At 54.1% G+C, this 15,643-nt stretch overlaps 1 protein-coding gene across 1 annotated transcript; it reads right to left on the bottom strand.

Moving 5' to 3' along the window:
* Positions 1–9,717: 9,717 nt before the first annotated feature.
* On the bottom strand, positions 9,718–15,637 carry IHH (indian hedgehog). Its single transcript, XM_011932236.1, has 3 exons — positions 15,441–15,637; positions 12,743–13,004; positions 9,718–11,159 (listed from the first exon to the last, which is right to left on the bottom strand). The coding sequence occupies exons 1-3, from the start codon at positions 15,447–15,449 to the stop codon at positions 10,501–10,503; spliced, it is 930 nt and encodes a 309-aa protein (XP_011787626.1). The 5' UTR covers positions 15,450–15,637; the 3' UTR covers positions 9,718–10,500.
* Between the last annotated feature and the right edge of the window lie 6 nt (positions 15,638–15,643).

The following is a 15,643-nucleotide window of genomic DNA, read 5'->3' as shown; positions in this document are numbered from 1 at the left end:
CCTTGGCCTCCCAAAGTGCTGGGATTACAGGAGTGAGCCACTGCACCCAGCCCAGCCAGGATTTTCTAACTCTCCTATGAAAACTCAGGCCCCATAGATAACTTTCTCCCTCTATTCATTGTCCCCACCACAGGGTAGAAAGACATACAAGCTAATAGTATGAGGATGGAGGAAAAATGACATAAAGTCTAATCTCAGAAAACTCAAGTTCAAGTCCTGGTTCCAGCTTTTAATAGCTGAGCAATGTCAGGAAAACGGTTAAACCTCCCTAAACCTGATTTTCCTCATCTGTAAAATGGGAACAAACAGGAGTGTAATCAAAATATGTAACAATTGGTAAGGTGTGTGCACCTATGAGCATGAGAATGGACCTGTGAGCTGGACACCAGCTGGCCTTAGAGCCAGAGCCAGGGTCCTGGAAGCCCACATTGTGCCAGGGTCATAAGGAAGCATGAGTAGTTTAGGGAGGGGACTGGAAGAGAGCCCAGGGCAATGTAGGGCTCAGTAAGTGACTGTTTACCAACTGGCACCAAAGTATTTCCAGATATAAACAACCAGTACAGCCATACTGTACTGGGTGCAAGTCACACCTAAGGTCAAATCCCTACCTTATTAGCTACTGTATATATGGTTGTTTATTTCAGCTTGAAGTCTTTCCCTTTCTTGATCCTCCTCACTGGGGAAGGAATTGTGAGCACAGCTACCTACTTGTTTTCTTCTAGCCTAAGCATTGCTCCTTCTCTGTGGTAGCTCTCCTTGCTGCCTTCACCTACACAGTCTCCAGCTGGTTCTATGACCAGCACCACGGACAGCTCCCGCTAGCCAGGCCATCTCCCTTTCTCCTTCCTCCAACCTTCTATCGCCTCTTTCTCCACTTACCCTAATGCAGAAATCCCGAGGTCTGAACTGAATGACAACACCCTCGAGAAGACAGTACAGTGGAGTGGCTAGGAAAAAGACTCTGGAGCCAAGCAGACTGGAATTTGAATCCCAACACCATCAGCTATCAACTGTATAATATTTTCCTTCATTTCTGTAAGAACCAGGTTCCTCATCTGTAAACAGGCAAACTTATAACTGCTACCTCAAAGGTTATGAGGTTTATAGGAGACAAAAGAATTAAGAAACTTAGCACAGTGCCTGGTTCATTACAGGTTCTGAGTAAATGAAGAACGCTGTTATTCTGTGACTTTCCATCTTACTTAATTCCTCACAACTTTTTCCACTCTATTTCTGACTAGAGCCCTCTCTCAAATGAAAGTGTTATGATATGACCACCGGCTCAGTGTGGCTGGACTTCCTCAGTGTGGAAGTCAGCCTGGACTCAGGTATGGCAAGAGAGCCCACCTTTAACTGGTCCATAAGATTCTGTGTTTGTTAGTTTTCTGTGTTTGTTAGTTATTTTTGCATTTTTAAATTTTTGAGTTAATTTTATTATTTTTCTTTTAAAAGTTATTATTATTGTTACCAAGATAGGGTTTTGTTTTGTTGCCCAGGCTGGAGTACAGTGGCACAATTATGGCTCACTGCAGCCTTGACCTCCTGGGTTCAAGCAGTCCTCCCACATCACCCCCCAAGTGCCACCCAATCTGCCACCACCAGTAGCTGGAACTACAGGTGTGTGCCACTATGCCAGACTAATTTTTTTTTGTACTTTTGTTGTGAAGATGGAGTTTCACCATGTTGCCCAGGCTGGTCTTCAACTCCTGGGTTCAAGCGATCTTCCCGCCTCAGCCTCTCAAAGTGCTGGGATTACAGAAGTGAGCCACCACTCCAATGGAGTTAATTTTAGATGTACCAAAGTGTCACGAAAATAATACAGACAGTTTTCATAAACACTTCTCCCACCTTTCCCTTACGTTAACATCTTACATGACCATAGAACAAAACCAGGAAATTAACCTTGATACACAAATGCTATTAACAAAAGTATGGCATTTAGATATCTCAAGTTTGTCCATTAGTGTTCTATTCCTGTTCCAGTAGTTGAGGATCCCACTTGGCAGTTAGTTTTCATGCCTACTTAGTATCCTTCACTGTATCCTGAGTCTTTCCTTGCCTTTCATGACTTAACTGTTTTCAAGAGTACTGTCAGTTATTTTGTAAAAGGTTCATTCTGGGCCGGGCGCGGTGGCTCAAGCCTGTAATCCCAGCACTTTGGGAGGCCGAGACGGGCGGATCACGAGGTCAGGAGATCGAGACCATCCTGGCTAACACGGTGAAACCCCGTCTCTACTAAAAAAATACAAAAAACTAGCCGGGCGAGGTGGCGGGCGCCTGTAGTCCCAGCTACACGGGAGGCTGAGGCAGGAGAATGGTGTGAACCCGGGAGGCGGAGCTTGCAATGAGCTGAGATCCGGCCACTGCACGCCAGCCTGGGCGACAGAGCGAGACTCTGTCTCAAAAAAAAAAAAAAAAAAGTGTTCATTCTGGGTTTGTGTCATGATTTCTCATGATTAGAGGGAGGATAACACAGAGGTGATATGCCCTTCTCAGAGCACTATATCACAGTGTTGATATGCATTATCAGTGATGCTAGCTTGATAACTGGCTAAAGTGGGATCTGCTGGGATTCTCCACTATAAAATTGCTATTTCTCTCTCTTTTTAGATTTTGATCATCCCCATCTTTTGCTTCTCTAGGATTAATAGGTCGAAACCAAGAACCCTGGCCTCACACTATCCTTTCCACCCCTACACTCCCAACCACTCTCCCAAGCCACACTCATTCCCTATCATCTAACTGGTTCCTTTCCTCTGAGTTTTCCTAAGTCAACCATTCAGAGGTGTGTGCAGAAGCCAGATGCAAATGCACCTGGAGTTTGCTATGGGAACAGGGTACTTTCTGAACCTTCTTGCTGAGGTCCTGCATTTTCTGCTTGCAGAGACATTCTGAGCAAATGTGGCTAGCAACGGTTCACAGGCATGTCCAATCCCATTCCCAGCTGTGGCTGCAACCCTTGAGCACTTTCTTCAACATTTAACGTTTGGGTTTTAAAAATCTCGAATCACATTTCTCTCCAATTGACCATGTATAACTGCTTGCTAACCACAAGCTTGTATCCACGAGCTTCCTTTCTTCTAGAATCACAGCAAAACTCCTCGCTTCTGCGGAGGTACTGCCAGAAAGGCAGACGTACAGTTGATTTTTTCAATCAACTGAATGTGGGGAGATGTGCTCATTCAATCCTCCCCTTTGTCACCATCTCCATCTGCCCCAAGTTTATTCCATTTCATAGTTTTCTTGTGCTGCCTCTTCAGATGACAAAGGGTTAGGCCACACCTCCTCCAGGCTCATGCAGTCTCCATTTTTAAAAGCCTTTGTGCCAAATTGTGTTTTGAGGCTCTGGAAAGCCTCAGGAGAAGGCTTCATTAGTCCACATTCCCTCTTTGCCCTTTGTCCTGGTTACTATCGCTATGTAAGGAGTTACTCCAAAATGTCAACGTTCCAAACAGCCATTTTATTTTGTGGTTTTGTGAGTCAGGAATTCAGAAGCAGCTTGTCCATGTAGTTCTAGCTTGGGGCCTCTCATGCGGTTGCATTCAGACTTTGGCCAGGGTTGCAGCCATCTGAAGGCCCGGCTGGGCTGAATGTCCAAGATGGTGCACTCCCATGGCTGACAATTGGCTCTGGCTGTTAGCTGGGGTGTCAATTGGACCATGGACTGGAACACCTCTCTATAGGTTAGGTGCACACATTCTCCAGCATGGCGGTCTTAGTGTAGAACCAGGCAGAAGCTGCATGGCCTTTCTGACCTAGCCTCAGACCAGATTTGAGGTAGACCCAGCATCTCTACAGGAGAAGTGTCAAAGAATTTGTGGACATATTTTGACCATCCCCCCAACCCAACCCTATCCTGGATCCCCTCACAGCACCTGGAACATTATTCCTCCAGAACTCCCTTCTCTAACAGGGTTCTGGTTACTCCCAAGTTCATCAGTCCTTTAGGCTGAGGTGAGGAGTATGTCCCTCCCATCCCCTTGGTTTGCTGCTGTAGGAGACCTGGGATCTGGTCTGAACTCTGCTAATGTTTGATTTTTAAGAAAATGACTTCACCTCTCTGGGCCTCTGTTTCTTCATCTGCAAAGTAGGAATTAGGAACAACCTCATGTCACACACTGTTAGGATGAAAAAAGACATGTGAATATCACACGTAGCACACCTAATCCATAGTAGGTGCGTAATAGATTATGGAAGATATGGCTGTGGGCAAGGCATTTTCCCTCTTGGGGCCTTGGTTTATTTATCTCTGAAATGGGGGTAATAATTCCCGAATTCTGGTTCCCCACACGGATGAGAGAGCTCTTAAATAGGCTGCAGGGAAGGCCAGCCCAGAGGTCAAACCCTGACCCTGCCTGGGCAGAAGGCCCAGCTGGGGTGGATGGGATGTGCATGCGTGCCAGGCGGCAGGTGTGACTCAGGCCGGTGAGGCACACAGGGCGGGGCTATATCTACCCAACTGGGCCTTATCAGATCCGAGCTGGCCACCACTTGGCCCCATGAAACAAAGAGGCTTTGAGAACCAGGCTGAGGTGTGGGAGGTGGGGCCGAGCCCCAGAAGGTACAACCACCCAGGGACCAGAGGGCACAGGCTGGGAAGCTGCCACCACCTACCCTGCCAAGGAGGTTTGCCCTGAAGGGGCGTCCCCCAAGGTGGGATGCTGGGTCTGTGTTCTCCAGAGAAGTCCTCCATTGCGGGAGCCCAGCCCTCTTTGGGACACTACCTGCTCGGGCATTTCCCTCCAGGACCTCAACTCCATTCCTGCCATGGGATAGAGCATTTCCCTTCCCCACCTCCCATTTTGAAGTCTCCCCTCCTCAAACTTCTAGCCCCAACTACACTGGCTCCCAGTCCCTGGGCATGCCCTGAACTTCCCCTCTGTACATCTGCTCCTGATGATCGATGATCCACCCACCTGCCCTTGCCCAAGTCACTCATACCCCTGAAGACCCAGACCAACACCAGCCCCAGGAAGTCTCTGAGCATTGCGCATCCTGCCCCCAGTCCTGTCTAATTGCTCTGCACTTCCTCTGGCGTCACACTGTGTGGAGCTTCTCTCTGAATCTTCATCCCTGGCAGAATCTGTTGAGCCTGGCAGAAGCCCAGGCCCACCAGGACCAGAATTGATGGTTGTAAAAGTTGTACACTGCACAGGGCTCTAGGTTGAGCAAGCAGCGGGACTGCAATCCAGACACGCTCTGAAAGTCCCAGCATATACCCTGCATTAGTCTCTTCTACATGGACTTCCTGCTCCCAGCACCAGACCAGGAGAGCTGCCTTTTCTAGTTGAGTGTCCCTGAGGGAGCACTTCTTACCAAATATTTCAATGGTGGGCTCCTATTTCCAGTTCCCACACAGGTGACATAGGTGCTAGGGCTCTGCTGTCTAAAGGCCATGTGCATTGGGTTCAGCCCTTTCCAACACAAGACCACTCACTGTCAGAAGCCATTCTATCCTGAGACCTGTGTGTCTTAGGTAAGATGGCTGAGTGCAGGCCTGCAGGGCTTCCAAAGAGCCATGCAAGCGGTGACTGGGGCTTTCCAAACAAAAGAGAGGAGGCTGCAAGGCCCGCCTGAGAAAGAGTACTTACGGAGAGGCCCCAGCACAGCCAGATAGGGGAACCAGGGTGCAGTGAGCTTCTATAGAAGGTAACTGGCCCAGGCAGCTCCAGAGGCCTCGCAGCCAGGAAGTTCCCCCATTGTGACTCCTAGACCCTGACATTCCAGGTCCTCCCAGGGACCTGTGGACTTAGGCATAGGTCTTGCATTTTGCCTGGACTGGGATATCAGAGGCTACTCTGAATTTCTTTCCCACGCATTTCCAAGATAGAGCAGAGAGGCAGGCAGACAGAACAGGTGCTTGGAGGGTACCTTGAACCCAAGTAGACTCTTGGATGACAGGGAGAGAGGATATCTCTACAGGAAAGCCCTGGACATCACCCTTACAGGTGCAGCCACTAAGGCCAAAGAAGACCAAGGTCCTAGGTCAAGGATGCTGGGGATGGGGGAGCTGGATTTCCTATTTAAAACCCCCAAAGTTGACTTGGGCCCTTTTCTCATCCCCCTGGCTCATCCAACCCTGGCTTCCATCCTGGCCACTCTATTGCCTAAGTGTCTACAATCCATCACCTTCTTTATGACCCTAGGGCCACTTCTCTAGTCTAGGACACCAACTTCCCAGTAGTGCTTCCATGATTGTTCCCTCTGGTCTGCCTTCCATACTGTAGCCAGATGAGCTTTTGGAAGAACCTAGTCATGAGCTTCCCCTGTTTGAGGGCCCCCAGGATTGAGTCTTACTGCGTGCAACACAAGCTGTGTGTCATCTGCCTCCTGCCTCTCTCTCCACTTTGGTTTTTGCCAAGCCCACGTGACCCACATAACTTTACCATGCTGGCCTCATGGTGGTTCCTCTAAGCCTACAAGCCCCTAAACCTTTGATTTAACTATGTCCTTAGCCTGGATCTCTTCCACATGCCTGCCAGGCAAACTCCTTCTTGCCCCATGTTGTAGCATCATCGCCTTCAGGAAGTCTTCCTAGTCACCAGCCACTCCGTGGTGCTTCAGTAGCCACTGTGAGGATGTCAGTCACAGCAGTTGGTGCACCATATGGATATCCCTGTCTCCCACACTTCTCCCTCCCAACTTAGGAGTTCACTGAAGACAGGCACTGCCTCTTTCCCCCAACTTGGGCACAGTGCCTGGCATGGAGTGGCATCCATTAACACTGACTATGAGAGTGGCCAACCGCGGTGGCTCATATCTGTAATCTCAGCACTTTGGGAGGCTGAGGTGGGCAGATCACTTGAGGCCAGGAATTTGAGACCAGCCTGGCCAACATGGCAAAACCCCGTCTCTACTAAAAATACAAAAAATTAACTGGGTTTGGTGGCATGCATCTGTAATCCCAGCTACTTGTGAGGCTGAGGCAGGAGAATTGCTTGAACCTAAGGCAGAGGCTGCAGTGAACTGAGATCATGCCACTGCTCTCCAGCCTGGTGACAGAATGAGACCCTGTCTCAAAAAATAAAAAAAATAAAATAAGCATTAAATATGAGTGAACGTCACGGTTGTGGACGCAGCAGCCTTTGGTGCTAAGCTTGGGCCCAAGTGGAGAAGGAGGCGTCGGATCTGCACTGCCTGGGTCTGGGCAGTGCAAATGACCCTCCTCTGAGTCTCAGCACTGTACAGAGGATGGGAGAGATTTGGGCCACCACACTGCAGACACGAAAGATGATCTCCAGGCTGTCTCCTTGTTTCTTCATATCTGGGCCCAGGATTCCAGGAAAAGCTGTATGGTCCCACTCCCACCCCAAATTTGTTCTTTTGAGGGACTGAATTCATACAAAGTTCTTTGTCTTTGAAATCTTTGTCTGAAGAATGAATTTTTTCCCTGAGGAGGTCCATCTAGAACAGAAAGGTCTAGGGACACCAAATGACTGTGTCTGGTGGACCACATGTGCCCAACCCCAGTAGGAGAGGCGCCCCCCGACTCCTTCCCCCATGACCTGGGGAGTCATCCGCTGCATGCATCCACACTTACCAACAACCTGTCACTGCAATCTGATCTCCCAGGTAGAATGTCTACGGGAGAGAATGTGTGAATGAATGGACAAGAGCATCTTGACCTTGGCCTGATAGTTCTCACTGTGAATGAGTTCATGAACATTTTGGTCCCTGTGAGCCTGGTCAGTAAGAGTCTGCCACAGAGAGATGAGTCCACTCTAGATGTGTTGACAAAGCAGATTTCCAGACCTCAGATGCTGAATGTGACCTTCCAGAGAGAATCTGAGTTCCCCAGAGGAAAAGCTTGGGGGTAAAAACAATGTGCACAAGAGCCAGTCTGGAAGGATTCAAATTCTGCTTCTGTTGTTTGCTGTGTAATCTTGGGCAAGTTTCTTAACCTCCCTGTGCTTCTGTGTTCTTTTCTGGAAAGTGGTAATATTAAATGAAGTACACACCACGTAGGGTCATTATGAGCATTAAATGGGCTACTGAGTGTAAAGATATAGAATGATGCCTAGCAAGGGTTAGTCATCATTAAATGATAGCAGTTATCAATACAGCCAGTGGAGCCCGATTTCTCCAGATGACACAGACCACAGAATAATGGTTTTCTCTGGCATTTTCTTCAATGGATGTGAGGAGAGGATAAGCTAAGAGTCTGAACAGTCATCCCTACCACTTTCAACACAGTCATCTGTGTAAGAGGACAGAGCCTGGGCAGTGGCACACTTCAACAACTAGCTCCCCAAGGTGGGGGGAAACCCTAATTTGTAGTCTCTGCCAATTTCCAGTGTTCTATGGCCACTGTGCCTATTTCTTTTTTTTTTTTTTTTTGGGAAGGGGCTTTCTCTTTCGCCCAGGGTAGGGGGGAGGGGGGGGATCTTGGCTCACTGCAACCTCTGTCTCCCAGGTTCACGCCATTCTCTGGCCTCAGCCTCCTGAGTAGCTGGGACTACAGGTGCCCGCCACCGCGCCTGGGCTATTTTTTTGTATTTTTAGTAGAGATGGGGTTTCACCATGTTAGCCAGGATGGTCTCGATCTCCTGACCTCGTGATCCACCCGCTTCGGCCTCCCAAAGTGCTGGGATTACAGGCTTGAGTCACCGCGCCCGGCCTCACTGTGCCTATTTCAACTGACTCACAAAACTCCTGAAAATTTTGTATCACTGGACCTAGGACCTCAGCTTATCTGTAGTGAGTATAGAAAAATTTCCCTTGGGATGGAGGGCTGGAGGGAAAGTAAAGAAGGGGGTCATGCTGTCTTGGCAGTAAACCGGGCCTCCTCTGGACTAAGCAGCAGTTCTTGAGTGCGGCCCATGGACCATCTGCCATGTTTGGGGTGTTTGCAAAACTAAGTTCCTGGGCCTTGCACTGGATCTATTAAAGTGGAATCCTGGGCTGGGTGCAGTAGCTCATGCCTGTAATCCCAGCACTTTGGGAGGCCAAGGTGGGTGGATCACGAGGACAGGAGATCAAGACCATCCTGGCTCACATGGTGAAACCCCGTCTCTACTAAAAAAAAAAAAAAAAATTAGCCAGGCATGGCAGCAGGCACCTGCAGTCCCAGCTACTTGGGAGGCTGAGGCAGGAGAATGGCGTGAACCCAGGAGGCGGAACTTGCAGTGAGCCAAGATTGTCACTGCACTCCATCCTGACCAACAGAGTGAGACTCCATCTCAAAAAAAAAAAAAAGTGGAATCCTGGAAGTAGGGCCAGGAATCATCTTTAATAAAGCTTCCCAGGTGATGCTGACATTTCAGAACTGCTGGATTAGAGATCTCTGACCTGTCCGAGAAATCAGAATAGTCCACAAGATAAATGTGAATTTTGCAGAATCTTTTCATACTGTGGTCCATTACCAACAGGGAAGAGTCAGAAGCCCAGACCCTGAGAGCACAAGGGCATGGTTATAGATGAGTGAGGTGACCATGGACTAGTCACCTCTGTTCTCTCTCAGATCCATCCTTGTTTGGGGTAAATGGTGAGGTCAGTGTGTGAAGGCCCTGCCCTGTGCAGAGCACAGCTCTCTGTAGCGGCTTTGCAGAGCTACTGGGTGGGAATGGACCTGCAGTGACGGTGTGAGGCCTGGAGTTTCTGTCCTTGGAGGAAGGTGAGTCAGGCCTCTCTGAGGAGGGAAGAAAACCCTGGACACACCCTTCCAGGGCTCCAAACTATCTGTGAATTGTCCCCTCTCAGCCTCTTGGACTCTATGGCTCTAACAACTTAAATAATTTTTATTACAAAAGGAAGAGAAGACCAAAACATCCCCGAAATTCTCCCATGGGCTTCCCCCTCCGCGCCAATAAATAAGGTATGGGAGACTGACCAGCGGAAGGGGTGGGGATCATGGTTCAGCAGAAGAGGGAGCTTAGCCCGGGGGGTGGCAAGCACATCCAGCCCACTTCCCCCAGTCCCCGGAACTATAGTCACATTGGCCAGAACACAGAACTCTGCCCACTGATGGCAACAGTCTCTGGATGTGTCTTGAGGAGTGTGGCCGGGGAGGAATGTCATACCTCAGAATGGCCGGGATGGCTGCCCCACCCCTGTGGCCTTCCCAGTTCTGGACAGCATCGGGTCCAGCCAGCTCCATGCTGGCTCCCAGGGAATTTAGCAGCATCAACTGAGGTGCAAGCCCACCCAAAGGGGCCTAAGACAGATGGAATGGGCCCTCCCCAATGGGGGAGGCAGAGTATGAAAACTCATAGTGAGAGTAGGCTGAGTTGGGAGTCGCTGTGCCAGCCTCAAGGTCTCTAGGATAGAGGGGTCAACAACCACCCCCTCGCCAGCTCAGCTTGCAGCTCTATGACTACACCACGACGGGGGTGGGGGACCCTGGTGTTGCCCAGTCAAGTCTCAATGATGTATCTCCATGGCAGAGGAGATGGCAGGAGCCAGTGCACCCCAGCACAGGTCCCTTCCAGGGCCAGCTCCCTCCTGGCCGAGAGGCTTCTGGACCCAGTACAGCAGTTCCAGGAGGGCGGCAGTGGAGTCCTTTCAGCTCCCTGCCCCGGACATGCCCAGTGGGTGGAAGCTGCCCTCTTCTAGCAGGAGACGCCCCAGGCGGTAGAGCAGCTGGGGGTACCAATGCACACCCTCCCCAGGGGTCCAGCTGCCCCACGCCAAGCTGTGAAAGAGTCTCAGGGGCCAGAAGGCCAACTGAGCCAGGTGGTGGTCAGCCACGGCCGCGAAGCAGGATGCCACCACATCTTCCACGACCAGTGTCCCGTGCCTTGTGAGTGGGGCATAGGCCCCAAGGGCCACGTGTGTAGAGACAGCTGCCACGCGGGCAGGCTGCAGGCCTGGCACCCCAGCCACCAGCACGTACTGGCCAGGCTGCACGTGGCTGGCAAATGTGGCCCGGAATCGGGCTGCCGGCTCCGTGTGATTGTCAGCCGTAAAGAGCAGGTGAGCGGGTGTGAGTGCCAGGCGGCGTGGGGGGTCCTGAGTCTCGATGACCTGGAAGGCTCTTAGCCTGTGGGGCTCGCGGTCCAGGAAAATGAGCACATCACTGAAGGTGGGGTTCCCGTCCTCCCCCATGGCCAGCACGCGGTCTCCCGGCCTCACAGCTGACAAGGCCACACGCGCCCCACTCTCCAGGCGTACCTGGGCTCCGGCAGGGAAGCAGCCACCCGTCTTGGCTGCAGCCGAGTGCTCTGTGGGAGAAAGGGACATGAAGGTGTTACTGCTGTGTAGCTCGGCCTCCCGGTCACAATGACCCTCCCTTGGCCACCCCAGCCAGCCAGAGCTCCTCTTGCTCCCAGAGAGCCCCTGTCACCATATCCTGGCTCCTGCCCCCCACTTCCTATGCAGGCTTGAACCCACACTTCACTGCCCCCATCCCCTCACTCCAATGTGATCTTCTGCCCCTTCCTCCCCAGCCTAATACTTTGCCAACGAGAGGTGCGCAGTAGGGCTCCAAGACCCAGTGGATAAGAAGGAAAGGGCTGCCTCATGGAGCGGGAGGTTGCTTAGCTCCTCTGAGGCCTAGATGTTTTGTTATTTCTCACCCCTTGCTCAGACCCTCCCCAAAAATTGCCCTCTCAGGCTGATTCCCCAGGTTCTGTAACAGAGCTGGCCCTTTGAACGTAGGGATGTGAGAGAAGCCCACCCAGTGGGGCGAAGGCAGACTCCTGGGCAGCCTCGGAGTGAATGGTTGGGTCAGGAGCAGGCCAGGGGCGAGGACACAGTCACCATCTTCAGTTCATGTGCTGAGTCCCTGTGCAGGGACAGGACACTGCGGCATCAGCAAGTGAGCTGGAGAACAGTGTTTGGGGGTCAGGAGTAATGAACGGAAGTGGCTGTCGTGGGCTAGTGTTTGTGGTGAAGGGTGGATGGGGCTTGCAGTAGACACAGTTGGCAGGGGAAGTACTGAGTGGAAGGTTCAGGGTGTGGTTGTGGGTCAGGGTAGGGTCAGGAATATCAACATGTGGGCCTGGGCTCAGTGTGCGGGTCTATGAGAGTGCGACTACTACATGCTGCCAGTGTGAAGGGCTGAGCCCGCAGCCAGGTGGGGCTAGGCTGGAAGCCACACAGGAACCATTTGGAGCCTCCATGGCTGGGTTCAGTGTAGTTGACAGGGTGCTGACAAGACTTGAGGGAGGGGTGAGGCCCAGTGCCTGCCGATTCTGATCAACAATGCGGCCAATCTGGGAAAATCCACTTTATTGAGTCCACTTTGTTTAGTCTGGCTCTCCTGGCTGGCTTTGCCCTGAAATGTCCAGCTTCAGGGCACGAGGGGTAGAGTTTGAGTTTGGGGACGCCTGCGCCCCAGGGAGGGCTGACCTGCAACTGGGTGATGGGTTCCAAGCCTCTGGGCTCCTGGTCAGGCATGCAGGTGTCTGGGCATATCCTGGCCCCTGGCCCCACCACCCACCTTATTCTGTACCAGGTGGGGTGGGGAGGCCTTTTCTGGCAGCCTGGCTTCCTCCATCTGTCCAGCTTGCTCTGTCTTGCACCTCCTGTGGCAGGCTCTGGACTGTGGGCCACCAGGTCAGCACCCAGCAGCCCTGGGACAGGGCCCTATCTCCCTAGGCTCCTACCATGACACTACCAGGCATGGGATGAGCAGGCAGTCAAGGTCAGGAGTAGCCTTGGAGAGCGCCGCCGATGTCCTCTTCCCCCGGATCCCTGCCTCCATCCCCGGGCAGGACTCTTCACCTTCTTGGCACTAGGCCTCCTGCCCACGCCCTGCGGCCCCGGCCCCGGCCCCGGGCCCAGCCCCCCGGCGGCGGCTCACCGGACTTGACGGAGCAATGCACGTGGGCCTTTGACTCGTAATACACCCAGTCAAAGCCGGCCTCCACTGCCAAGCGCGCCAGCAGTCCATACTTATTGCGGTCGCGGTCTGATGTGGTGATGTCCACCGCGCGGCCCTCATAATGCAGAGACTCCTCTGAGTGGTGGCCGTCCTCGTCCCAGCCCTCAGTCACCCGCAGCTTCACACCGGGCCACTGGTTCATCACGGAGATAGCCAGCGAGTTCAGGCGGTCCTTACAGCGCTGGGAGAGGAATGTGCGCGAAATCAGCTGGAGCGAAATCGGCGGGAGGAGACGGCCGAGGTGCAGGTGTAGGCGCAGCCTCGCCCAGAACTCTCCCGCCACACCCACGGGAGCTGGAAGCCCGGGAGGGTGCTGTCCCTCTCCCTTAGGAACAGAGGGCCCTGAAGTGCTCCCTCCCTAGCATACAGCCTCCCCCGGGGATCTAGACCGCACGACGGTATCACAAATCTGGAGGAGGCATGGAGGCAAGCGCCCTGCCGGCGCCTTCTCGGGTAGGTAGAGGTCCCCTCCCTCCCTGTGCTGTCTTCAGCTCCGGGTATCCATCCCTCCACAGACAGGACTGCACCTTTCAGCGCCCTGTTCCTCTGTGCCTCCAAGGCAGGAGGGCCAGCCAGCGGCCGGGAGGGAGGAGTGGCAGCGGAGTCGACTGCCTGCGGCGGGCCTGCGAGGCGTGCAAGACCCGAGGTGCCCAGTAGGTGTCACCGCAGCCTCAGGGCTGAGGCCTGGGGACGACGGGCTCTGGAGGCGCGGCAGGTGCAGAGCGTCTCAGCAGCTTCAAGCGGTGTGTTGGAGGGGAATCGCCGGTCTGCCTGGATCCCTCGAGCATCACCGAGGACTCCTGCCGGGACCCTCTTATAATCCCAAACTGGCCCACACCCCTGCTAGAGATGACAGGGCCAGGGAATCAGAAACCGGTGGACTAGCGCCAGGGCCGCCCAATGCGGGGCCACACGCAGCGTCTTCCTCTGCAAGGCGCATAAGGGGCTGACAATCCCAGACCTCCAGGACCTCTGCACCGGTGGCCCGCCCCTATACCGTGGGAAGGAACTCCATAAACCAAGCTTCTGATCTCAGGGAGCCAGCTCCACCACCCTCCTCATGTGGAGTTGGGGTAGAGCCGTGCCCTGGGGGAAGGACGGAAGCAGCCATCCCTGGTTGCTGCCTCCTGGCATGCCTGGGTCCTGAGAGCCCAAGGGACTGTGCAGCTGACTCTGAGAAGAAGCTGGGGCGGAGGCCTTGGCCTGAGAGGAAAGGCCCTTCCACCAGTCCTCAACTCTGAGATTCAAGGCGCCAACAAGTGTAGGCAGCCCAAGACTCAACCTACCCCCACCCTGCAGAGCCTGGGCCTCACAGACCCTTGGACTCAGCCTCCTAGGAGCCAATAGCAGCTACAACCCAGGGCCTCGCAGGTCCTTGCTTGTGCACAGCCTGGCTGGGGGTGCTTACTGCCTGGAGAGGGAGTTCCCCTTGCTCCTTTGTAGACCCTGCTGTCAGGCTTCTAGCCCCCCACCTATGCCCGCCTGCAGCCCTGGTTCCCCGCCTCTCTCCCTCACTGCCACCGCCCCCTCTCGGGTCCAGAGCCCGGGTGTGCGCTGTCAATGATTGCCCAGCCCGTGGCCCGGATCCTTATCTGCATTCCTCGGCGCCCGGCCCGGCCCGGCCACCAGCCAACCTTCGGCCCCGACACCGGCCGGCCAGCCCCGGCGCCAGGGTGCATGCTGAGGGCCCTCAGTCTAGCTGCTCTTCCCAACGGATCTAGAAAGTCAGGGGCCTGCTTTCAGGGGGAAGCCTCGGGAGACCCCGGAGGAAGGGGGTGAAGGTCTCTCTCCTCGCGGACCTGGCTGCAGAGAAGGAAGTTTGCGCCTCTAAGCTTGGGTGGAGCGCGGGTCCTGCTCCCAGCATGCAGAGACTAGCGTCAGCCCTGTTCCCTGCCTCCTTCGGCATCTCAGCCCCTCTCTTCCACCACCAAGCCCAGGAATCCCCTGAGCTCAGTCCCAGAGCCCAAAGACCCCAACAACCTACCCTTCCACCGCAGTAGCACCCCTCAGCTCTCCGAACAGACACGTGGGCTCGCTGAGCGGGTTCACTTTCCCACCTCCGCCTCCCCATTCAACTCTTCCTCGCTGTCCTTAACCCCAGACCCAGCTGGGACGCTGCTCCTGGAGGGGGCAGCGCATAGAACCAAGAGCGCACAGGGAGGAAAGGCCGTGGTGCCCCTACGCACCAAGAGATTCTTTGCCTCAGGGGTGCCCAAAGGTTTCAAAATGAAAGGGGCACAGCTGTGCAGAAGGTTAGACCGGGAAGGACTGCGTGGGTCCCGGAGGCGCAGGAGGCAGCTGGGTAGAGGTACCTCCGAGTGCCGCGTCTGGCTGAGCTGCCAGTACTTTGGGGCAGTGGAGCCGCCGCCAACCTGCTGGGCTGTGGGGCTTGGCAGCGAGGAGCTCTTCTAGCAGTCTCCGCCGGGCTTGGGGATGCCGACACTCCTGCCTGGACCCCTGGCCAGCCCATCGTGGGCAGGAGGCAGCGGGGCTTGGCGAGAGGGGCAGGTGCCAGGGAGCGTGCCAGCCAGTCGAGAAAAGGTGCCAGGGGGTGGGTAGGGCCGGGCAGGTGGCGGTGCTTCGGCGACGGCGCGCTGGTAGGGCGGATCGCGCTCACCTGGGTCATGAGGCGGTCGGCGCCTGTGTTCTCCTCGTCCTTGAAGATGATGTCTGGATTGTAATTGGGGGTGAGCTCCTTGAAGCGCTCGGAGCTGCGAGCGATCTTGCCTTCATAGCGTCCGCTGGCGCCCAGGGTCTTCTCGGGCACGTTGGGGCTGAACTGCTTGTAGGCGAGCGGCACGAGTTTGCGCGGCGGTCGCC

This window comes from Colobus angolensis, unplaced genomic scaffold (assembly GCF_000951035.1).
Source record: "Colobus angolensis palliatus isolate OR3802 unplaced genomic scaffold, Cang.pa_1.0 Scaffold95, whole genome shotgun sequence".
Lineage (NCBI taxonomy): Eukaryota > Metazoa > Chordata > Mammalia > Primates > Cercopithecidae > Colobus > Colobus angolensis.
This window is presented reverse-complemented; position numbering and strand designations above follow the sequence as displayed.